We start from the raw sequence: 21,541 nt of genomic DNA, 5'->3' as shown, positions 1-21,541 counted from the left end.
TTTGCAGCCGGGTAAGTCGTCGCTTACAAACCAAACACTTCCCCCGTGCGACCACCACCACCATCCCCCAGGTGTAGCGGCTGAGCCCCTTCCCACTGGAAAGCCCTTACCCTAGACCTCCATGGCTCTCCCCACGTTTTGAGTTGCGAGATGTAGGGGACGGTTAACTGAGCAACCGTTCAGCCCACAACGCCTGGTGCCAAGCCGCGTAAATTGGGAGTACCGGAATAAATACTTGGCAGACAGGATATACCACAGGAGTCAATTGGAGCGAAGACAAACACAAGCCAGGGCCAGTATGGGGACCGCTCAATTGCGTGAGCAGAAATGAAGTGCAGATAGATTGGTTCCGCCACCAGGCTCGGCTAGCCGAACCACCGCCTCCTGCTGTCTATTTTTTTTGGGTTACACGCATGTAATACGTGTCAGTGTGCCTGCCAGGCTGATCATGGTTGTCATGCAGCGGGCGAAATGATCGTCACACATCAAAGGCGAATGACTAATCCGCGTTTGCAGCTCGTTTCTGCTCAGCATCTCCTTTGTCCAGCGTTTCCCGGGGATGAACTTTGAGGCAGTGGATCGCTTCGGCGTGCACTCAACCGAGAGAACTGATCAGATAGGCGAGTACCTTCTCCGCCAGGCCCGCAGATCCAAACAGGGCGAAGTCGACCTCGAAAAGGCCAAGGTCTCCTCCACCCTGTACGTCGGCAACCTGTCCTTTTTCACCACTGAGGAGCAGGTGTACGAGCTGTTTTCCAAAGCAGGCCCCGTCAAGAAGGTCATCATGGGCCTCGACAGGTTCGAGCGCACCCCGTGTGGGTTCTGCTTTGTTGAGTTCGAGTCTCATCTCGACAGCCTCTACGCGGTCCGCTATCTTGACCAAACTAAACTAGACGACCGAATTATCAAAATAGATCGAGACCCAGGGTTCGTGGACGGACGCGAGTTTGGCCGCGGCGTCTCGGGCGGCCAGGTGCGTGACGAGTTCCGCGAGGACTACGACCCCGGCCGCGGTGGCTACGGCAAGAACCGCCAGCGCTGAGCTCGCAAAAGCTCCCGTTTAGACTTGCATTGCCCTGCAAATAGTGAAACCATTATATTATTACTCTATGGTTTGGAAGAAAAGTTCATGACATGGTCGTGACATTTTGTGCGGCGGTTAAAGGCCGAGTGTCTCAAGATAAATAAAGCCCCATCAATGTTTTTGTGATTTTCGACGCTAGAGCTGGGGAAAAGCCACAGCAGCGGGCATTGCCAGCACCATAAGAAGAGCCTGGGAAGGACTTCAGCGACGAACACGACGACGGTGCTCGGGGGGCAATGATCTTCGCCGCGCGTTGATAAACCAGTTAGATACCTGGACGATGGACAACCCGGTCTCCCTCATGATCTGTCGCTTGTCTTCTTCGCTGGGATACGGATTGTCGAGGTGTGAGTTCAGCCATTGTCTTAGAATGTTGGTGACGTCTTTGGGCAGGTTGCCTCGCCGTCGCCCAGAGGTCGGTGGCGACGTGCTGATGAACTTTGGCGAGAAAGCAGCAATCGGCGGAGGAGTGCCTAGTGCGTGCGGTTGGGTTGATTTGCTGACCTTTGCTGGCCACTGGGACTGTAAGGGATAAGCAGGAAACGGCTGCTGAATAGTGTAGCCAGCAACTGCGCCGTTGCTATACGCAGCAGACCCCACGCTAGTAGCGTAGGTCATGGGTGGGGTAACAACTCGAGGCGGTTGGTGAGATATTGGTGACGCCAGTATTGGCACTGGGGGCAGGGAGTGCGGTTCTTGGGGCATGAGTGGCCCCTGGTTGGACGGTTCACATTGTTGCTCAACGTACTTGTGTGATCGACATAGCAAATCAGGAATAGGTGGCTCCAGAGGTAAAATAGGTGGCGCCGTAGACTCGAACTTCGAGACTACTTGTAAGGGGCTCTCTACTGGAGAATTCGGGTCTCTGAAAACGAACGGCTTTAGACATATACGCTCGTCATCGTCCCTGAATCGGAGCTTTCCCAGAGTATCTGAGGTTGGCTGAATTTCCCGCATCATCTCCGTGATGGACGGAAGCTGGACTGTATGCTGCCTCTGAGACATCATTGCCAAAGGCTCGAACCTCGGTGAAAAAGGAATGTCTGATGGATTCACACTCAAGGACAGCACTATGAACTATGGCTCCCAATGGGGTGGGTAGTGGGTTTTGAAATGTTTGACGCAAGTCGAATGCCTGACTATGCTAAGAAAATGACTGCAAGGCCGCCTGGAGTGAAAGCTTCCTTATCAGGCAAGTGAGAAACTGGTGGGCTCTAGCCATCGTGTGCTCAAAGGAGAGTATTTAACTCTGGCACCAGGGTAGGGCCATCATGCATTGGCCCCCGAGCCCAGAGCGGGAGGTGCTCATGCATGCACCAGCGCCAACCTTTTACCGATACATGATGAGTTTATGCTATCGCTGACTCAGTAAACCTGCAGACATGACACTGACGTGCAAACTAGACTGCTTGCAGAAAACAGTGAGCTGGTATTCAGGGTATGCTCTGCAGCAGTAGCTGCCCATTTCCCTTTTTCTTTTGCCCACGAGCTGCGCCGTGTCTCGCACAAATTACGCTGCTGCGATAGTTTTGTGGTCATTGTGTCAGGACCCTAGGGTCGATGTTGGTTGCCTAGACGTGCATGCCTGCATCACGTTGAGGCGTTTGGCGTTTCGGTTTACAAGGTGGCTTTCAAACAGGCAGTTGAGCAATCGCTGCAGATAATTGAATTTTTTTGGTTTCCTGAACAGACAACACGCTCGAGGATCATCCCTCTTGTTCATCATGGTTTCCACATGACCCCTGTACAGTCTGTACATTCTTGCGGTTGCTAGTTATGACTCCAACCCTAGCCCTTGCAGTACGACTGCAGCCGATCAAAAATCGCAAGATTCAGGTACAAGGCATTCATTGACGTAAATTGGCTGGGAAACGATCTTCACGAAGCGCTGTGTGTGGCCCAGTAGTCATCCTGCAGAACCCCTGCGGTCAAAGGGTTTCAAATCTGCCATCTTGAAACCTCCCCAACGCCCTATGTTCACATGCCCTCATTCATCGTGGACGTGCTTCTAGATGCTCCCCAAATGACGACTTCTCAACCTGGCAGTTCGAAACCCCTATCCCTTTGCTGAATACATGCATTTGTACAAATAATCGCAATCTCCAGGCACAAGACATACGTTTATGCACGGCATCTTCGAGCGAGAAAAAGATCGCATCTTCAATACCACACAGCTACACCTTGGCACATTAATTCAACATACCTCAACGCCCACCAATGAAAGTTCAGTATTCTCCAGCTTTCGTATAGCTTTGTCATTGCACCTGGCATCTTAAAACAGTCGCGATAGCAAGGCAGTTCTCGATGCATAGCTTGGGCTATTTATATTAGCGCAAGGCTCCGCACCTTTCGAGCAGGCAGTAAACCAGTTGGACTCACAATGAAAGCTGCAGGTGTGACATGTGTTTTCACCTGGTTACTGGCAAGTGTCAGAGGTTGGTTAATCAAAATGTGTTTTGGGCGTTTGTACATCGGCGATTGAGTTCATGTCAATGCGTGTCCACCAACCACCTGCATGCACCTCTGTATGCATTCAGAGCTGCGCTGTCACCTGCACCGTGCTACGCATGGCATATCTCTTAGGAGACTTGAAGGCGGGCAGATTCCTATGTATGTTTAAGGTAACGATCAGCGGGCTGTGCAACTTCAGACAAAGACCACTCAGGTGGTGCAAAAACCAAACCTTGGCACGGTAATGGGCGCATCCAAATTTCAGCACGAATTCATTCGCTGCTTCTGAGGTGGGTCCGGACAAGATCTCAAGATAGAATCTAGCCTTTTAGATTCATTGTTTACAAACATTGGGTCCCTCACCGTTGTCCGATTCATACACAGCCGCGACCCCTTCAGTTCGGCGTGCGAGCCTACAACGACGCGCTCATGTCTGTAACAACATGTAGAGCGAATTAACTGGGCATGTAGAGGTATCTGTAAGGGTTAGGTTATTCCGTTAGTCGATAGAGGGGGGGCTGACTAACAAAGTGGGTTAGCAAATAACGGACAGCTATTTTGCCGACCCAACCAATAGACGAATGTGCAATTTTCTGACTGTTATATTTGTCAGCGGCGAGAATCTGACAAAAACCTACACCCACCCAAGAGGAGGGGGTGTTGGGTCCGAAGCATATATAATGATATATAGTGTGTTTAAGCCCTAGGCAGCCCTAGTCGCAGTCACTGGCGAACTCGAGCAGCCCACTCTATAATGAAAGATTGAACCAACTCCGAAACCATACACCACACAAAATGGGCCGTGGACCTAAGAAGCATATGAAGCGCGTCGCTGCGCCTAAGCACTGGATGTTGGACAAGCTTTCCGGCACTTACGCCCCCCGTTCTTCCGCCGGTCCTCACAAGTTGCGTGAGTCTCTGCCTCTGATCGTTTTCCTGCGCAACCGTTTGAAGTATGCCCTCAACGGTCGTGAGGTCACTGCTATCCTGATGCAGCGTCTGGTCCAGGTTGACGGTAAGATCCGCACTGACGCTACCTTCCCTGCTGGTTTCATGGATGTTATCTCTCTCCCCAAGACTGGCGAGAACTTCCGTCTCGTCTACGACACCAAGGGCCGCTTTGCTATCCACCGCATCACTGAAGATGAGGCCCAGTACAAGCTCGGCAGGGTTCGCCGTGTTGAGTACGGCAAGAAGGGTATTCCTTACCTCGTCACACACGATGGCCGCACCATCCGCTACCCCGACCCCGAGATCAAGGTTAACGACACCGTCAAGATCGACCTTGCCACCGGCAAGATCCAGTCCTTCGTCAAGTTCGGTGCCGGCAACTTGGTTATGGTCACCGGTGGTCACTCTCTTGGCCGCGTCGGTGTCATCACCCACGTCGAGCACCACCACGGTGGCTTTGACATTGTCCACATTAAGGACGCTCTTGACAACACCTTCGTCACCCGTCTTTCTAACGTCTTTGTTATTGGTGAGGGTGCTACTCCTCTCATCTCCCTGCCTAAGGGCAAGGGCATCAAGCTGACCATCGCTGAGGAGCGTGATAAGCGCCGTGCTCAGGCCTAGATAATGACAGCAGGCAAAATAAATCAAATAGTGATGCTAAACAAAGTATACTAGTATCCATTGTGTTCTACTACTACGGGCACTGTTCACTGCTGGGGCTGCCAAAGTGCATTGGGATGAGTTCGATAATGTGCTTGCCGCCGTACGGCTTGACTTTAAACGCCTGCTGGTGGCCCAGCTTCTTCAACGCTTTGGCAACAAAAGGCGCCATAAAGTCGTGGAACACCAGGTCAACATGTGTGGTTGTATCCGTCACATTGCGCTTGGCCTGAATCGCATTGGGCAAAGGATAGAACTTCCAGGGGATGTGCTTTGTGTCGTCTCCTTCATCTCCCAAATCATCAAACGTATGATAGCCCTTGGAATGTACGCTTTCGGCGTGGGCTTCTTCAGATGCAACTTGTGACAGCATGCGTGTATGTGATGCCACTACCTTGTCCTCCTGGTTGATGACCGGCAAAATACCGTCGGCAACGTGCTTGGGCACTCTTTTGATGTAAACCCACTTGTTTGCGAATGGCGAAACAATGTATCCCGAATCTTTGGTGTAGTGGCCCTTGAACATATCGAAACGAACAGCGCCAGTGTTGAGAAGAGTGTAACGAGGGACGTTCGATCGGTCGACGAGGCTGGGCTCAAGCAAGTTCAAAATGTGGTCTTCAAACAATGTATAAATGGACTTTGACGACGGAAAGGGAGCACGGTCTGTATAGTACGTTTGAGGGATGCAGGCTAAGCGTTGGTCGAGATTGAGTGACGCACGAGCTCCAGTAATGTCACTCGAGGCCTGACGCCCTAAATGGCTGGTGAACTTGTCGTGGGGAACTCCTGCATGGAACGCCAATGAGTTGGTGTTGAAATCAATGTAGCTGCGGGAAAAGGATAATCCATCATCCCCAACATCTTCGAGATCAGCGCTCGCCCATCCAATTGTCTCGCAATAGCGACCGGCCTCTAAAGCAGCAGCGTTCTTATCGTATACTCTGAAATCACGAATATGGGAATGGCCCCCAAACATTAGGATGGGGATGGTAGGGTGAGCTTTCCGGATAGCATCAAACAGAATAGGGAACTCGGGGGAATCGCGAACTGGAATATGGCCAATGATCACCACCGCATCATAATACTCGATAGTTTGCAGCACATCTTGAAACCATTGCTTTTGAATCTCACTGGCTACGGGGGTAACTTTGAAAACGATCTTGTCGTTTCCGTCGAAATCAAACAGGAATCCCAACCCCAAAACACGCCTTCCACCCTCTGTCGTGAAGTTCCGATACTTGTGGCCCATACTGACCCACTCGTTTGTCGGATCAAGCACCTCGACGTTCGAAACAACGTACCGCTCACCGAAATGTTTGCCAACAATCTTGCGGTCCTGAAGCCCAATGTGGCCACGATACAATTCGTGGTTGCCGATCGTCACGAGATCATAATCGCCGTAATTGAAAATGCGCTCGGCATAAACCCCCGTCGGATCACTGGCATCTGCAAGACCGTTTCCGTCATGGCGGTCCCCCGTGTCGACAACAATCAGGTCTCTGTGCTCTTTCCTTGCCTTCTGGCGAAGGAATTGACCAAACGTCACAAAATCTCCCCAATCAGCTCCAAAATTGGCCTCCAGAAGGTGGCCTGCCAGCCATCCGTGGGTGTCTGTGGTGTGCAAAACATTGAAATCGCCCCAAACCAGCGGCCGGGTAGGTTGTGTCACGGGCTCCTTGGAATTCGGCTGTCTGAACGCGTGCTCGCCTCCAATTGGTATGACTGCCGCTGTGGCAAGCGAAGCCAGAAGCAAGTGTTTGAGCATATCGAAAACAGTGCTGCCTAATCGAGACGGTTGTAGGCAGCCCGCCCCCGCAGCTGCATAAACGTTATCCAGAGCGAAATCCCGGCGGTTTTTTGGGCCAGCCGCCGTTCCAGACAGATCGGAACGACTCTGCCGCTCAAACTAGCCCACAAACCTCAACCCCGTATTTCTCCTCTCACCTCCCACCTGCACCCTCCGCTCAGCCAATAGATTTGTAAAATCGTTGCTTACTATTACTTTTCATTGGCCATGAGTAGCATCGGAGGAACCAAGTATCCGTCGCTGGCAGGCGAGCGTGAACTGCCGCACTTTGCCAAGCGCGACACGCTGTTGGCGTCGGCAAAGGCCGGTGCTGTTGGTGCGTTTTTCGGTCTGAACGTCGTGCTGGTCAAAAATTCTCTGGGCCCATCCCGCACTCTACTGGGCGGTCTGCGCGGCTCCATGGCGCCTGTTGCGACCTACGCTCTTATTGGCGCTTCATACACGTTTGCTGAGGCCGTAAGCGCAAACCTGCGTGGTGAGGAGACCGCGGCTAACGCATTTGCTGGTGGTGCTGCTGCCGGCGCCATCGCCGGGGCTTCCCTGCGGGGTTCTGTGGCCAAATCGCTGGGTGGTGCGCTCATTCTGGGAACTGTTGCTTCCGCCTTCGAGTGGGGCTTCAACCGCGGCCACGAGCAGTCTATTTTGGGCTCTGATACCGTCAACGTGCCCATCACCGAGGAGCACCCTCGCCAGGGCTTCTGGGAGCTCGTTCAGCGCCGTCCGCTTTCACAAACTATTGAAGAGCTCGGCGATCTTGCCAAGCAGTTCGTTCGCGATTGATTTGCGTCCACTGTGGATCGCTTGCTCCCAAAAAAAACGTTGAAACCCATAATTTCCTCTCCACAGCATTGACTGCTCATTATATATCATTTGACTTGCCGTCTATTATTCTTTTGGTAAACATATAGCCGCTATATCATTGAAAGTTCTACCTTAACATCACTTTGAGCTCGTTTCGGCCGGGTCCTGTGCAGCCTCCTGCAGCCCCGCTTATGTAGACAGGGAGTAGTCAACGCTATTCAACGTTTTAACTATGACTAGTAGATACAGAGTGGACTATGCACTTAAGGCTCATCGTAAAGACGAGTTTATAGAGTGGACGAAGAGTCTCTTGACGGTCCCGTTTGTTCTGCATGCTGGCTCCAGCAACCACTTCCGGATCGGAGATGACTCGAGGCAATCTGCTGAAGCCCGTCGGCGCTACGCCGAGATTTTCCGTGATTTGGAGCAGCTGATTGCCGACCAGATCTACTACCAGTCGCTCAATGACGCGGATCTTGGACGGCTGCGTCAGATGGTGCCATCCGTTGGCCACTTTTTCACCCGGCTTCCCCTGGAACGGGCCTTTTACGTCCAAGATGAAAAACGCGCGCTGAGCAAGCGCAGGATGGTGGCCCCGTCATTCAACGACGTGCGACTGATTCTTAATACGGCACAAGCAATGGCTCTTGCTAAGCCAATTACTCGGCTGGAGCTAGCAACGTTCGATGGTGACGTGACCCTCTATGAAGACGGTGCGAATCTCGAGGAGGGGTCGCCTCAGATCACTCGAATTCTGGCATTGCTGGAGCGTGGAGTAGCTATTGGCATTGTGACTGCTGCAGGCTACCCCGATCCTTCTGGCAAGATGTACTTGGTCCGCTTCGGGGCTCTCATTGATGCGGTTCTCAATTCCAACCTAGACCACGAGTACAAGGCCAATTTGCTGGTCATGGGCGGTGAATGCAACTACCTGTTCCGATTGGACCCTGATATCGGCGGACTGCGCTATATTGACCGGGAAGAGTGGGCACTTGACGAGATGCTTGCCTGGAGAGAAGATGCAGTCTCCGAGCTGCTTGATAAAGCCGAGCAGGTTCTCAAGCGTCAGATCGAGGTGCTCAGTATGACCCATACGGCAACTTTGTATCGTAAGGAGCGCTCAATTGGTATGATCCCCCTGAAGGGCAAGCGGATCCCGCGAGAGAACCTCGAGGAAGTCGTCTTGAACGTTCAGCACTCGCTGTCTGCTTCACCTGCCGCCAAAGAACTGTACTTTTGTGCATTCAACGGTGGACACGATGTCTGGGTTGATGTCGGTGATAAGCGCTTTGGCGTATTGTGCCTTCAGCGGTACTTGGGTGGTATAGCTATGGAACGCACTCTGCACGTTGGCGATCAGTTTGCATCTATTGGGTCCAACGATTTCAAGGCACGGCTTGTTGCCGCTACGGTTTGGATTGCGGATCCCCAGGAAACAGTTGAGATCATCGACGAGCTCGTTGACTATTTAGACGAGTCCAACTCCGAGTGAAAGAGAACACGAACGAGTATAGCTCTACATATAAATTAGAATCCCATCTCTTCGTATGCTTCCATAGCTGCTGCGAGAGAGTCTTCATCTTGCTCGACGTCTTGGAACTCAGACATATCGGGGTATTCAGGAGAGGGGATTGTCGTCACGGGCTCGTGTGCTTGCACTGGTTTTGCCTGTTGAGCAGGAAGCTCCTCCGCGTCCGGCGCTGGAATTCGAGATCCGTACTTTTCTTCGTCAAGCATTTTCTTTCTGTATGTTTTGATTGCAGTATCCCGGCCACCGCGTCTACAGAGAATCAGAAAGTCCTCGAAGTTGGCCTTGGGATACAGTTTGTGCCCCCAGAGCTGGTAAGTGCCCAGCAGCTTTGTTAAGTCGCGTTTTTCGTGACCTTTACCTTTGAACTTGAAACGGAGCATGGTCTTTTGCAGTGTCGGCAGCCCTCGTTTGCTCAGTATCCGCTCACTGTCCATTTTAGCCCGGGGCCTGCGCGTCGCACCGGCCGTTGCAGACTCCTCGACACCCAAATTGTCATCGTCGACTCCTAGCGCCTCAAACTCGTTCTGCTCGTTGTTCTCCACGGGTATTTCTGGCACATTTTCCGGCGTAGACGGAACGTCGTACGCGCTCAAGTCCAACGGATCCATGCAGGATTAGATACGCTGGCTTCCTAATTAAAGTGACAGCTGCAGGGACCTTGCAGGAAGAGAATTTGGGCCCAAACGAAAAGCGGCGGGGGAATTAGCAAGAAATGAAGGGAAATAAAGACCTGTCAATTAAGGTCGGTGTGGGCAGCGCCCGGTTTGGGAGTTGTCCCCGTGATATGCCCTGGCCCTGGGGCGTATTCCCTGTTGCCTTCCATAAACCATGTAGCTGCCTAATCGCCACTTTGATATGTTCGGTCTATTCTCTTCTCTCAGTGCCTGTACTGTATCACTTGTGTTTCCAGTGATTGCATCGTACAAAGCACTCGCTGCTAACGACCTCTCGCTACTTCGACCTTGGCTCATGTACTGGATCGTTTTGGGAGTAGGTCTCTCCTTTGAGGCAATGTTCGAACCATTACTCCGCTTGGTCCCCCTATATGGCTACCTGCGATTCTTCACCCTGCTCTGGCTGGTACTGCCGCAGACTAAAGGTGCTATTTTCCTGTATACGAGCTACTTTGAGCCATGGCTGGATCAGCACAATGGAGCTCTGGACGCGTTTGCCGTCAACGCATACATTAGAGTACGCAATATCGTTGCGCACTATCTCAATTCCTACTTGGGCTTCTCAATTGCTATGACTGAGCTGTCAGGCTCTGACCAAACTGCTCCCGACCAGCAAGTGTTGTCGATATCGCAATCGCTATACTCCCGCTTCAGCCTTCCAGTACCTTCAGACTACAAGCTGGGGGCTTTTCTTGCCAATTGGAAGTCTCCGCCAAAGGCCCCCAAGGCGTACCAGGAAAAGTACAGCAAGCTACTTGAGTTGGCTGCATCTCTGGAGAAATTGAGGGATGATGGGCTGGACAGTGACGGCTACGATGTGATTGACTCGTCGGCTGTCTCTACTGGACTACCTGCTAGTCCAAACACAGAGGCAAAGCGTAGAGGCTGGTGGTGATTTAGCTGCTGTTCGTATTCTATATATTCTTTTCTTATTACTATTTATCGTCCGCTGTAAGAGATGTGACAGGACCCATGGCTGCACAAGCTAATTAGCATGCACAACCCTCCGGCCGGCTCAACTAAATAGTTTATACATACGGATACTCCCATTGTCTATCTTTACGTTTCCAGGCAAAGCGTTTTTTCTTCTCAAAGTACTTGGTATCGCAATGTTTAGCTTTGAACTCACGAATAAACGACGGGTCCCACAGCTCGGATGCGATTCCCAAATCCTTACAACACCGCATCAACGCATTTGATTTACAGCCCTCCATGGCAGTCGTGACACCCTCAGCACTGAAATAGTCCATCTCACCCCGGGACACAGACACCAGCCGACCCAGACAGATCAGGCCATACTCCCTGGTGACCTTGCGCTTTGTGACCAACGTTTTGGTTCGGGGGACAATGCCCCACCCACCCGGACCAAAGGCACGATTAAGAATTCTCCTGTACTTGATTTCGGGCAGATAAATTAAGCCGTCAGGCGTGATCTCCACGTCGCCAGCCACTACAGGGGCGAGGAGCACATCAGAGACCTCCCGCGGGAACGGTGCCGATCCCAATCCCTGGAAACTGGAGCTCCAGTCGCCATTGAACACTTCTGGCTCGTCAGGGCGCACATTGCCGTTTTCCAGAGCTTCGAGGCTCGCCACCATGCTTTCGTCCAGAGAAAGGTCAGGAGCATCGCTTGCAGTTTCGCTTCTTCTCGGCAGCTCAGGTACACTGCGAGCGATTTCAGCCGCTAGATCAGCCGCTTCGACAGGCGGCGTGGCCATCTCAGCACCAGAAACAGCAGGTTTTGCCGCAGCAGCGGCAGCGGGACGAGCAGCCCCGCGACTGGGCGAGGCGGCCGCCGCACGGGACGTTCCGGCGATACCAGCCTTTTTAACAGGTGTAGTAGCCTTCCGTACCGTGGCACGCATAGCCATTCTAATTGGCGCTGCGGTCGAAAAGAAACGCATATTGCAAAAGCGAAAGTTTGGGCCCTAACCCGAACTGACTAAAATAGGAGGTGTACTGAAAAAGACCAGTGAGCATTCACGCAGCCTAGATTAACTAGCGCGAATTGGTCGGTATTTTTTTGGCTTTTTTTGTTTAGCTTTGTAGAATAACTCGGGACGTTGGATCGCTCCGATATTTTTTTAGTAGAGTTGTCACCTACATCCTGGCCTATGTAATACGTGCTCTAGCACTAAGCTACTTGACTACTTGTCTTTCCGGGAAGTAATCACGTCATGGTAGTGAAAGAGCGAAGAACACGTAAAAAGACCGACGAGGTGGTTGCTGTGGGAAAAACACCTGCACCGGTCGTCCACCAGAGCGCCAAACAAGTGGCTTCGAGTTCGAACTACGTGTTTCTGATCGCCAAGCTCATCGTCACCGCGATTTCCTTTGTCACTCGCTTTCACAAATTGGAGTTCCCCAACGAAGTTGTTTTCGACGAAGTTCACTTTGGAAAATTCGCGAGTCACTATCTTGAACGCAAATACTTTTTTGATTTGCACCCTCCGTTCGCTAAATTGCTGCTTGCATTTGTGGGGTGGATGAATAACTACAATGGCGCGTTCAAGTTCGAGAATATTGGCATGGTGTACCCTGAGGATGTGCCATACGTTGCGTACCGTTTGGTCTCCGCATGGCAGGGTGCATTGGTCGTTCCGCTGGTGTTTAGCATCATGGAGCAGACCGGGTTCTCCGTCGCCGCGTGCACGCTATCTTCTCTCGTGGTTGCCCTTGACAATGCGCAAATTCTGCACAGCAGACTGATTCTTCTTGACAGTACGCTTGTGTTTACGTTTATTCTGTCGCTCTACTTTTATATCCGCTTCCTCAAGTCCTGGCGTAAGCCCTTCACATGGGGCTGGACGATCTGGCTCGCGTTGACCGGCCTCAGCTTGTCTTTGGTCATGTCAACAAAGTATGTTGGTCTGTTTGCTTTCTTGTCGGTAGGATCATCCGTTGTGTGTGATTTATGGCGCATTGCTGATATTCGAAACGGCAATTCAATGAGGACAGTTTTCCGTCATTTCCGGACCCGTGCGTTTTATTTGATCTTGCTTCCATTCTTCTACTTTTTGATCTGGTTCTACATCCATTTCAAGGTTTTGACTTTCTCGGGACCTGGCGACAGCTTTATGAGCCGACGGTTCCAGTCAACTCTGGCCGAGAATCCTCTGACCCAGCAGGCATTGGAAGTCCACTTTTACGATAGAATCACCATCAAGTCGACCGCTAACCCTAGTGTGTTTTTGCACTCGCACCCTGATCACTATCCCCGTCAGTACCCTGACAACCGCATTTCGTCTGCTGGACAGCAAGTGACAGGATATACCCACGATGATATCAACAACATCTGGCAGCTCCTTCCGGAGAACGATATCCCTGAAGCTCACCGCGGCCGCATGCCCTTTGTTGGTCGCCAGGCCGTTCGTTTATACCATCCATCAACTGACAGCTATCTTCTGACCCACGATGTGGCCTCACCAAACTATTCCGCTTATCAAGAAGTTACGACCGTCACCGGAGACGAGGCTGTGCAGCGATACAACGAGACTTTGTGGGACCTTGAATTCGTTGAGAACCCAACTGGTCAGGCCTACACAAAAGTAACGACGTTCCGCATCCGTCACCCCAACACTAACGCCTACTTGCGCCAAAGTGACAAGACCTTACCTGATTGGGGATTCAACCAGGTCGATATTCACGCTCCGCGCAACACCGACTTTGGTAGCTCGCAGATCTGGACGTTTGATGATATCATTGATCTAGAAGACCGTGAATCGCGGATTCCCGAGCGGGACGAGGAGTCGGCAGGCTTTGGCAGCATGCCTTTCCTGTTTAAGTACGCCGAGCTGCAGGACCACATGTTCAGGTCCAACAATAACCTTGTTCAGGACCACCCTTACAATTCATGGCCCAAGAGCTGGCCCCTACTGCGTCGTGGAGTCTCTTATTGGACCAAGGACCAAACAAAATCCCAGATCTACTTGATGGGTAACTATTTCGGTTGGTACCTCGAGCTAGTTGCCCTTATGACATTCATCGTGTCAGTGGTAGCAGATCAGCTTTTGCAATTGCGCGGCATTGAACTTTTCAGTGTCCGTGCGCGCCGCAAGCTTTACAAAACAGTGTCTTGGTTCTTCGGTGCCTGGGCCTTCCACTACCTCCCCTTCTTCACGATGCACCGCCAATTGTTCCTCCATCACTACTTGCCGGCTCATGTCATTGCCAGCTTTGTTGTCGGCGGAATGGCAGATATCATTTTCCTCCAACAGGAAACTTCAGAGTCTCCTCGCACGGTGAACAAATACATGAAGGTATTTACAGCCCTAACTTCAATTGGCATGCTCCTAACCTTCTTCTGGGTGGCCCCACTGACCTACGGATGGCCACTAACCCCCGAGCAAGTCAGAGCCCGCCAGATCGGTGCTGTTGCTTTGCATTTCAACAGATAATTTACTTCAAATAGGATCCAACTTCCCCCCCCATCACCATTTCATACTCGTCTTGCCCATCCACTTAGTCATGGCACCCCAACTTCAAAAAGAGCTGGAGGCTAGTATAGCCGATGGCGTGCTTCACGAAGAGGATATCGATGCGTACTGGCAACGGACGATGCCTACAGATGCCTCTAAGTCGGCAAAGCTTCATGATACCCTTGTGACGGTTATGGGGTCGTCAAAAGAGCTCAATGTAGTCTTCCTCCAGGCGCTGGCTCGTTTAGCCCCATGTCTTATCAACAACGACAATTTACGATTCTGGTTCAATATCCTAGCTCCAATTGCTATTGATTCTGGCGGAAAGAGTAATGTCATTGTGTCGCTGAGTCGTCAATTTATTGGTGCCATTCTTGAAGGCAATCACGACGAGGACCTTAAAGTGGTGTACCACGAGAACAGTGCCCTCTATATGCGGCTCCTCATTGATATATATGTGGGCAACCCCAATAAACTGTTGTCTCTGGATGCAATGGGACCAGAGTCTGAGGAAAGGGCCAGATACATTCGGGCCAACATTCGAGATTTACTTCTTGGTCACGGCCTTCGCCATCTTGACGCACTACTTAATGTCATGTACGAGGAGCTTGTGAAGTCAAAGCACAGACTGCTTATGTTGCAACTGTTGTCTGAACTTGTCTCATCACAGCCTAATGGAAAGTTATTCCGTATTGCGAGAACGCCTGTTCTAGACTTTTTGATGAAATGCATCGAGCGTGACAATTGCAACATTTCTGTTGAAATTGCATCAAGAACTCTTGCTATGGTTCTACCTCATGTTTCTGACAAGCTCGTGGAGTTGCTACCCCGTCTGCTAGCATGTTACGGTAGAATGTCTTCTTGGCTCCCGTCAGTGACAGATTCGATGCTCACATCTCCAGCAGGCGACAATGATCTCGAAAACGATGGGTCCGAAAAGTCTGATTGGGAAACTCTGAATCCCGTTTTCAGAGCTCACGAGCCCAATGCAGCACCCTTGTTTAATATCCTTTATGCCTTGTTTCCAAACAACACATTAAACTTTTGTCGCCATGCAGATGATTACCTTGCTAAGGCCAACTATACTCTGAACTTCAGCTCACCTTGGGACCGATTCCTCATTTCAGAGAGAGCCCAAGAGATATTCCCACAGTTCACCTTGCACCCACTACTCCTAACATCTACTGCTGAACAAGAAATCTCTAGTGCTTCTGCACGATTCCAAAAGCTCGCCAGTGCAGCAGGAATCACCTTTCTGTGCATGGAGATGCAAGCTGTTGGCAACGCGGAGGATGAGCTACCAATGGCACCGGGTGAGTGTGCTAACAGTAATTTTGAGTCTTCATCCCAGTCACTATTGAATCAGCACCAGCAACTGTTCATGTCAAGCCTTGAACAAAATTCTACGGGACTTTTCAATGGAAGCAGAATAACCAGGAGAGGAACGAATAGCGAGTCTGGTACTCGCCCAAATACGCCCAGATTAAGCGCGACATCGCCTGCTCAGAGTCCTACTGTCCCGCCAAACCCGGGATCCAACCAAGGCCCCAAGCTGACGATGCTCATGCCATCGAACCCGGCTTCGCCCATCAATCCCCAGGTTGATAGCCCCGTTGTGCAAACCACAATCGCGCTAGCAGAAGGTTCGTCCTCATCTGATGCTAACGGCCGCGGCCGTAATGCCAATCGTGACCGCAGCTCAAGTAATACATCTGCCAGACTTCGAAAAAGTATGAGCCCCGCACCCCAAACAGTTGGCGCACATGGAAGCCCAGTAGGCCAGATCCAGACACAAAACCTACAAAATACTCCAACTCTCAACCCAATTGACGAACGAAAGCATTATGCCTTCTCGGTAGACTACTATGTGCGAGAATTACTGCTAAATAAAAACGAGTTGGATTTCGCAAATTTCTCCCGGCACATTGTAGAGCGTAAGGCAGTGCGTCTTCAAAAACAGTTACGCGAACTTGCAATGGCCAAAGTTCGGATCGAGTATTTATCAGGGGAAAACAAAAAACTAAACGCCCGACTCGCCAAAATTGAAGACGAGCATTCACAAGCTCAAAGGGTTGCTCGCACTCGTCTTCGAGATAGGACAGCATATGAGTCCAGTCTATTGGAAAAAAATCGGGAGTTGAGACAACAATTGATTAACGTGACTACAGAGGTTGATCAAAAGAAGGCTGAAATCGATAAACTTAAAGAGGACTACTCTCAAATCACCCAAGAGTTCCACCAGCTTGCCAGCCAGATTGAAACTAATGCTCAAGAAAATGAACTTATGCTGAACCAGAGACAGACAGAAGAGGCCACTGTTGTGGAGGCCGATGAGCCAATGGCAAATAGTTACGAGGTCAGCGAGTATGAGGCCAAATACCACGAGACTGTGATGGAACTAGAGTCGGTGAGAGCACAGGTCAGTCAAGAAGTTGGACCTCTCCGCAAACAAATTGCAAGCTTAAAGGCAGAGCTTGATGAGAGCAACGCCAAGCTGGAAGATCGTGTGCGAAAGCTTCAGCTCACCACTAAAACTATTGCTGCTGAAGTTCAAGCATCAGAAGGTACCAAGTTTGCTCAACTACAAGCGGCACATAACGATCAATCTGTGCGGGTTGCACAGCTTGAAAGGGAGCTTATGGCCCGCCGGGTTCACGAAGAAGAGCAGTTGAGCGAGCTTCGTACCACTCTCTTACTTTCGCGGCCTTTCAGTCTACAAGAATCGGAAGTAGGGGAGATGAGGATCCGCGGTAGAGGTGGTGCACAAGGCACAGTACGTAGATAGCTAGAATCAGCAGGAATATAAACTCTGTGTGATCTACAAGTTGATTCTCTTTGCGATGCTGTAGACCGCGCGAGGGTGCCGGCTGGAGCATGTTGTTTCGTTTTGGCCAAATATCTACAGGAGCATATATTTTTAAAAAAGTTTTGACGCGCTAAAGCCGTTCTGGCAAATTTTTCGAGGCACGGCATTCGGGCGCTTCGAGCTGCAGTGCCTCTTGGGAAAGCCTCCCTGTCACAAGCCCTTTAGGTAAGATGACGCAGGGATCGGCAGCAACTGAAATTTCGCGGTTGTAGGGAGAACATTGAAAGTCATCCAAAAAAGATGGGGTAAACTCTACCGAAGATGTAATAAAAAAAATTCATTGGCAGTAAAGTTTTGATTCCAAAAAACGCTCTGTATCTTGAGTTCTAGTGCGGTCAAAACATGATGCATCGTTCAAATTCTCTAGTCCTCTGTTAGTCACATTGGGCGATTTACTATGCTGAGAGAGGGCTGCACATAAGGAGGATCTAATTTGCTACTCCCAATTAGGGGCGCCTGATTCATTCCAACCAATGCCTGAGGCCAGCATCCTGGTGCGGTTTGCAGAGACTAACCGAGTATATACCAACGGTGATAAAATTTCAGGCACTGTTACACTGACCTGTTTTGGAAACCTTACCCTCCGGGCTATTGAGGTGTATTGCCGTTGTACAGTGGTGGCCTATGCTACAATTGGCGATCATACGCAGTTTGTGGAGCACCAACATCTGTTTCAACGTCGCAGGAAACTTTTTCCAGAGTTCCAGCGCTCAGCTGCCCGAAACGTCGAGAAATTGACTCTCAGGCCAGGCATATACACGTTTCCCTTTGAGTTCACGCTCCCCGACAGTGAAGTAGATCTGCCACAGTCCTTCAACCAAGAAAATGACATGTCTGGAGTTTTTTGGCATGTAAGAGCACGTGTGGAGAGGTGCTCGAAGCTGCAGAAGCCTATAGTCGGCCAGCTTAATTTTGCCTTCATCCCGTCTTCTGTTCGCTCTCTAAACGTCCCTACACGGGAGGTCGTGAAGCAGCAAAAATTCGTGTTAAGCGTATGTGAGCCACGCTTAACTATCCCAGGATTTCTAGCAAAGAAGAAAAATCTACCTGTGGAGGTGACCTGCCGAGTTACATACCCTGCATCTGGGCTAGCGTTAGGACACTACACAGAGTCGTTTATTGGTCTCTGGCTCTCAAGCAATATTGAGCATGCCATCTTTATTGACCGTATTTCTGTGTGCGTGCAAGAGCACACCAAGGTCTATTGCCTTTCGTCGCAAGTCAGGTCCGAAAAGCCTATTATATCGCACCCCTTAGTGGTGTTGACACCACACATGCTGATCACCAGGAAAGGTATAGATCTTGGCTGGTTACTAGGAGCGAGCAGAATAAGCAACATTACTGTGGGTACCATTCAGCTACCCCACCTGCATCACGACTTTTCACTGAGCATAAGCCTTGTGTTTTCGTCGGCAACTTCTCCGCGGCGGCAGCAGGTGGTAACGTTTGTGTCTGAGATGTTTGTACAGCCCCGTACGATCTCAAGGGCATCGAGTGTAGCAGGTTCTTCTCTAACACTGGTATGTTAGGCAGTCTAGACAGATTATATACAAAGAGATCATCATCTACCAAGTGGGTCAAAGCTGAGTGAACCGGCGGATCAGCTCCTCCTCAGATTTTTTGTCCACGGCCTTGGAGCTTTTATCGCGCAGATTGGCCATGTTGGCTTTGATTTTTTTCGGAACATAGGGCTTCGGAGCAGCCGGGTAAGGGCCGAGCAAGCCATCGAATGCTTTTGCTGGTTTTGTGCTGTCAGAACCGAGTCTGTCACGAAGCTCCTCTTCGTGTTTGGTGAAAGTCAAGTTTGTGGATTTTTGATGAGACTCCTCCGCGGCAGTATCGACTTCAGGCCAGATGAACGGTTGGTCCATATCGATGATCATCTTCTTGACCTGAGGAGTGCGATAGCGGGAGTAGCCCTGACGATGCCACTGGGACCACTTAACCTGAGTCGTTATATTGAGAGCACGCAGGCCATAAACATGCCAGAGGTAATCTCTGAGGTCCAACTTGTTGAAGTTCAAAGGAACGACGAACTGGGCCTGGTAAGGTGTCATTCTGGCGCTGGGTCGTAGAAGGGTGATGGGCGCCCAAGGAAAGTACACTTCTTTACCACCGATAGGGAAATGGGGTCTGTTGGCTGCGACGTCCTCGACAAACATGTCGTAAAGCTTTTGTGAGTGCTTGGAATAAGCGGTGGGATCGGGGACAGCCGACCGCTCAACAGCCACGGGCGCCTTGATCTCGCGGGCATGAGGAATAATAGGCTTGGGTGGCTTTGAGTGCTGAAGCACACGTTGAAGGTTTCTTAGTCGCGGCATACTCTACCAACACTGAAATTTCACCGGAGTCGATACGATTTTTTGACCTGCTTAGTGAGCGAGTTCATAGGTGCCTGGGGGTGTTGTAGGGCTATTACTACAAAATAAGAGAGCGTGCTAAATATTACCCGTAAAAGGGGCGGCGCCCATGCCCTACAACGAGAAACATTATTTTTACATGAATTAGCCCCTGGCCGCGCCCTATCAATGACTGGCCACAATCTGGGATCTTCACAGTGCCGACCGGGAATGTTTTAGACAAAGGGAACTGATGACGCAAAGGAGGGGGAACGTCTGCAAGTATATTACTTAATCGGATGCTCGTGCATCTCCGCCTCCAGCTCGCTTGGCAGTGGAAAGATTATTTGGAGGCCTGACAAAAGCCGTATATTTAAATATCACTGGGAGTAGACGGGTCAAACAGCCCAGCACTGAATCGTTCAGAGTCTTAGATTTTTTTAGACTTGATAGCTGCCCACCACCGCTGTAGCAAGCTTTTTTCCACGCCGCCTCAGCGCAACTTACCTGACGCGGATCTGGGAGAATTGAGCAGCAGCGTCGGTTCCTGGCTTATCTAACCGGCATTATCTTACTATCAACTTTCTGACTGGTTGCACTACACACATGAAGGAAAGCGAGCTGATATTGGCGCGAAAATTGGAGCACATTCGGACTGTAATACAGAAATTGAAGTGGCAGGAGGAAGAGGAGGTGCCGTCTGAGTACGACTTTGATACTTTCTGCTGTGACTTTGACACGGACAATATTTATATTCAGCGCATCTTAGAGCTGCTGGTGCGGGAAACTGTCCGTAGCCCCCGACGCCAGGCGAATGCTGCCTCGGTGGATGTTTCCGTCGCTATTTCAAACTAGGACTGCTACGCTACTTGTTCAGTGGCACTCGTGTTGCTTTTCTTCTCCCCATCTTTTTTTTTGTATCCCTCCGACCCCAGATTTTCCGAGGTATCCCATCGGCCCAGCAATTTAACCGTAGGTGAGCGTTATGAAATCGATGGACGCTGGTGTTACTGTGTGCGGCCATTTCGAGCGAACGTAACGTGTCTCATAGCTATTATATACCAGATAATTCTACAAAACCTTCGTCAACCGCGAAGGCGATCTTCTTTAGCTTTCTTGGCTTTATCTAATGCCTCTCGGACATCCCCTCGCTTAGCATTGTAGTCGACCGAGACCTGGTTGAAGGGGTTCTCCGCGCTCTTCTCGAACTCCTTGAAAATAAGCTCCTTGTACTGGTTCAAGCGAAGACCAGGGTGTTCCTCGCGAATCTCGGGCAGACGTCGCTCCTCGTAAGCGCGCAGTGCGGGCTTGAACCGGCGCTCGGGATGGCGCTCGGCCTTGTCTGTATCCTTACCGGCTGCGATCTGAAGCGCGGAAATAGCATCATCGATATTGCGGGCGCTCAGACTGCCACCTTCTGCCGCGGCCAGCGCTGCGTCGATCCCACCACCCCGGCGGGCCAGGATCTTGTCGCGGCCTTTGTTTTTGGAGCTCTGGGGCTTGCTCTTGTTTTCAGCAGCCTCCATTTCCAACAGCTGCTCTCGTTCGGCCTTCTTGCGACGAGCCTCTTCGCGCTTGGCTTCCTCTTCTTCCTTCTTGGCGTTCTTCTTCTTGGATCCCTGTTCCCATACCTGATCCTCCTCTGCAGCAGCTTGAGTCTCAGCTTCAGCTTGTTTACGAGCCGCCGCCTCTGCCTTTCGGCCCTGTCCAGCCGCTTTCTTGCTGTTGTCGCCACCTTTGCCCTTCGCCATGGTTAATAATCTAGGTTGGTTGTGATCCGGACGAGAATGGATGGAAGACACAACTTGAGCCCAGCAAAGAAGCTTGGCTGTGCGTTCTCAATCAGATTGAGTAATGAGTTGGGCACCGGGTAGTACGGGCATAGATTCTAATTTTCTGGTTCATATCTTAGATGCGTCGACCAGCATGGTTACCGGAGCAAAATGTGCATGA

General features: G+C 50.9%; 15 protein-coding genes across 15 annotated transcripts; 9 read left to right on the top strand and 6 right to left on the bottom strand.

Moving 5' to 3' along the window:
* Positions 1–559: 559 nt before the first annotated feature.
* On the top strand, positions 560–1,042 carry B9G98_04456 (Nuclear cap-binding protein subunit 2; the record flags this gene model as incomplete). Its single annotated transcript, XM_024811013.1, has 1 exon — positions 560–1,042. One exon carries the CDS (start codon positions 560–562, stop codon positions 1,040–1,042), a length of 483 nt encoding a protein of 160 aa, XP_024666781.1.
* Positions 1,043–1,285: 243 nt separating this feature from the next.
* Positions 1,286–2,092, bottom strand: B9G98_04455 (Homeobox protein PKNOX1; the record flags this gene model as incomplete). The annotated part of the gene is made up of 1 exon (XM_024811012.1): positions 1,286–2,092. The coding sequence occupies one exon, from the start codon at positions 2,090–2,092 to the stop codon at positions 1,286–1,288; it is 807 nt and encodes a 268-aa protein (XP_024666780.1).
* A 2,238-nt stretch (positions 2,093–4,330) lies between these two features.
* B9G98_04454 (40S ribosomal protein S4) lies at positions 4,331–5,110 on the top strand (the record flags this gene model as incomplete). Its single annotated transcript, XM_024811011.1, has 1 exon — positions 4,331–5,110. The coding sequence occupies one exon, from the start codon at positions 4,331–4,333 to the stop codon at positions 5,108–5,110; it is 780 nt and encodes a 259-aa protein (XP_024666779.1).
* A 73-nt stretch (positions 5,111–5,183) lies between these two features.
* Positions 5,184–6,917, bottom strand: B9G98_04453 (hypothetical protein; the record flags this gene model as incomplete). Its single annotated transcript, XM_024811010.1, has 1 exon — positions 5,184–6,917. One exon carries the CDS (start codon positions 6,915–6,917, stop codon positions 5,184–5,186), a length of 1,734 nt encoding a protein of 577 aa, XP_024666778.1.
* A 249-nt stretch (positions 6,918–7,166) lies between these two features.
* B9G98_04452 (hypothetical protein) lies at positions 7,167–7,739 on the top strand (the record flags this gene model as incomplete). Its single annotated transcript, XM_024811009.1, has 1 exon — positions 7,167–7,739. One exon carries the CDS (start codon positions 7,167–7,169, stop codon positions 7,737–7,739), a length of 573 nt encoding a protein of 190 aa, XP_024666777.1.
* A 253-nt stretch (positions 7,740–7,992) lies between these two features.
* Positions 7,993–9,252, top strand: B9G98_04451 (IMP-specific 5'-nucleotidase 1; the record flags this gene model as incomplete). Its single annotated transcript, XM_024811008.1, has 1 exon — positions 7,993–9,252. One exon carries the CDS (start codon positions 7,993–7,995, stop codon positions 9,250–9,252), a length of 1,260 nt encoding a protein of 419 aa, XP_024666776.1.
* A 35-nt stretch (positions 9,253–9,287) lies between these two features.
* Positions 9,288–9,899, bottom strand: B9G98_04450 (Swi1-interacting protein swi3; the record flags this gene model as incomplete). The annotated part of the gene is made up of 1 exon (XM_024811007.1): positions 9,288–9,899. The coding sequence occupies one exon, from the start codon at positions 9,897–9,899 to the stop codon at positions 9,288–9,290; it is 612 nt and encodes a 203-aa protein (XP_024666775.1).
* A 247-nt stretch (positions 9,900–10,146) lies between these two features.
* B9G98_04449 (Receptor expression-enhancing protein 4) lies at positions 10,147–10,860 on the top strand (the record flags this gene model as incomplete). Its single annotated transcript, XM_024811006.1, has 1 exon — positions 10,147–10,860. One exon carries the CDS (start codon positions 10,147–10,149, stop codon positions 10,858–10,860), a length of 714 nt encoding a protein of 237 aa, XP_024666774.1.
* Positions 10,861–10,993: 133 nt separating this feature from the next.
* On the bottom strand, positions 10,994–11,836 carry B9G98_04448 (hypothetical protein; the record flags this gene model as incomplete). The annotated part of the gene is made up of 1 exon (XM_024811005.1): positions 10,994–11,836. One exon carries the CDS (start codon positions 11,834–11,836, stop codon positions 10,994–10,996), a length of 843 nt encoding a protein of 280 aa, XP_024666773.1.
* A 306-nt stretch (positions 11,837–12,142) lies between these two features.
* B9G98_04447 (Dolichyl-phosphate-mannose--protein mannosyltransferase 4) lies at positions 12,143–14,362 on the top strand (the record flags this gene model as incomplete). The annotated part of the gene is made up of 1 exon (XM_024811004.1): positions 12,143–14,362. One exon carries the CDS (start codon positions 12,143–12,145, stop codon positions 14,360–14,362), a length of 2,220 nt encoding a protein of 739 aa, XP_024666772.1.
* A 70-nt stretch (positions 14,363–14,432) lies between these two features.
* Positions 14,433–17,168, top strand: B9G98_04446 (Tuberous sclerosis 1; the record flags this gene model as incomplete). The annotated part of the gene is made up of 1 exon (XM_024811003.1): positions 14,433–17,168. The coding sequence occupies one exon, from the start codon at positions 14,433–14,435 to the stop codon at positions 17,166–17,168; it is 2,736 nt and encodes a 911-aa protein (XP_024666771.1).
* A 554-nt stretch (positions 17,169–17,722) lies between these two features.
* On the top strand, positions 17,723–18,778 carry B9G98_04445 (hypothetical protein; the record flags this gene model as incomplete). Its single annotated transcript, XM_024811002.1, has 1 exon — positions 17,723–18,778. The coding sequence occupies one exon, from the start codon at positions 17,723–17,725 to the stop codon at positions 18,776–18,778; it is 1,056 nt and encodes a 351-aa protein (XP_024666770.1).
* A 48-nt stretch (positions 18,779–18,826) lies between these two features.
* Positions 18,827–19,570, bottom strand: B9G98_04444 (54S ribosomal protein L41, mitochondrial; the record flags this gene model as incomplete). Its single annotated transcript, XM_024811001.1, has 1 exon — positions 18,827–19,570. One exon carries the CDS (start codon positions 19,568–19,570, stop codon positions 18,827–18,829), a length of 744 nt encoding a protein of 247 aa, XP_024666769.1.
* A 624-nt stretch (positions 19,571–20,194) lies between these two features.
* B9G98_04443 (hypothetical protein) lies at positions 20,195–20,443 on the top strand (the record flags this gene model as incomplete). Its single annotated transcript, XM_024811000.1, has 1 exon — positions 20,195–20,443. The coding sequence occupies one exon, from the start codon at positions 20,195–20,197 to the stop codon at positions 20,441–20,443; it is 249 nt and encodes an 82-aa protein (XP_024666768.1).
* A 230-nt stretch (positions 20,444–20,673) lies between these two features.
* B9G98_04442 (hypothetical protein) lies at positions 20,674–21,339 on the bottom strand (the record flags this gene model as incomplete). Its single annotated transcript, XM_024810999.1, has 1 exon — positions 20,674–21,339. One exon carries the CDS (start codon positions 21,337–21,339, stop codon positions 20,674–20,676), a length of 666 nt encoding a protein of 221 aa, XP_024666767.1.
* Between the last annotated feature and the right edge of the window lie 202 nt (positions 21,340–21,541).

This window comes from Wickerhamiella sorbophila (assembly GCF_002251995.1).
Source record: "Wickerhamiella sorbophila strain DS02 chromosome Unknown contig2, whole genome shotgun sequence".
NCBI classification, from domain to species: Eukaryota; Fungi; Ascomycota; class Dipodascomycetes; order Dipodascales; family Trichomonascaceae; genus Wickerhamiella; species Wickerhamiella sorbophila.
This window is presented reverse-complemented; position numbering and strand designations above follow the sequence as displayed.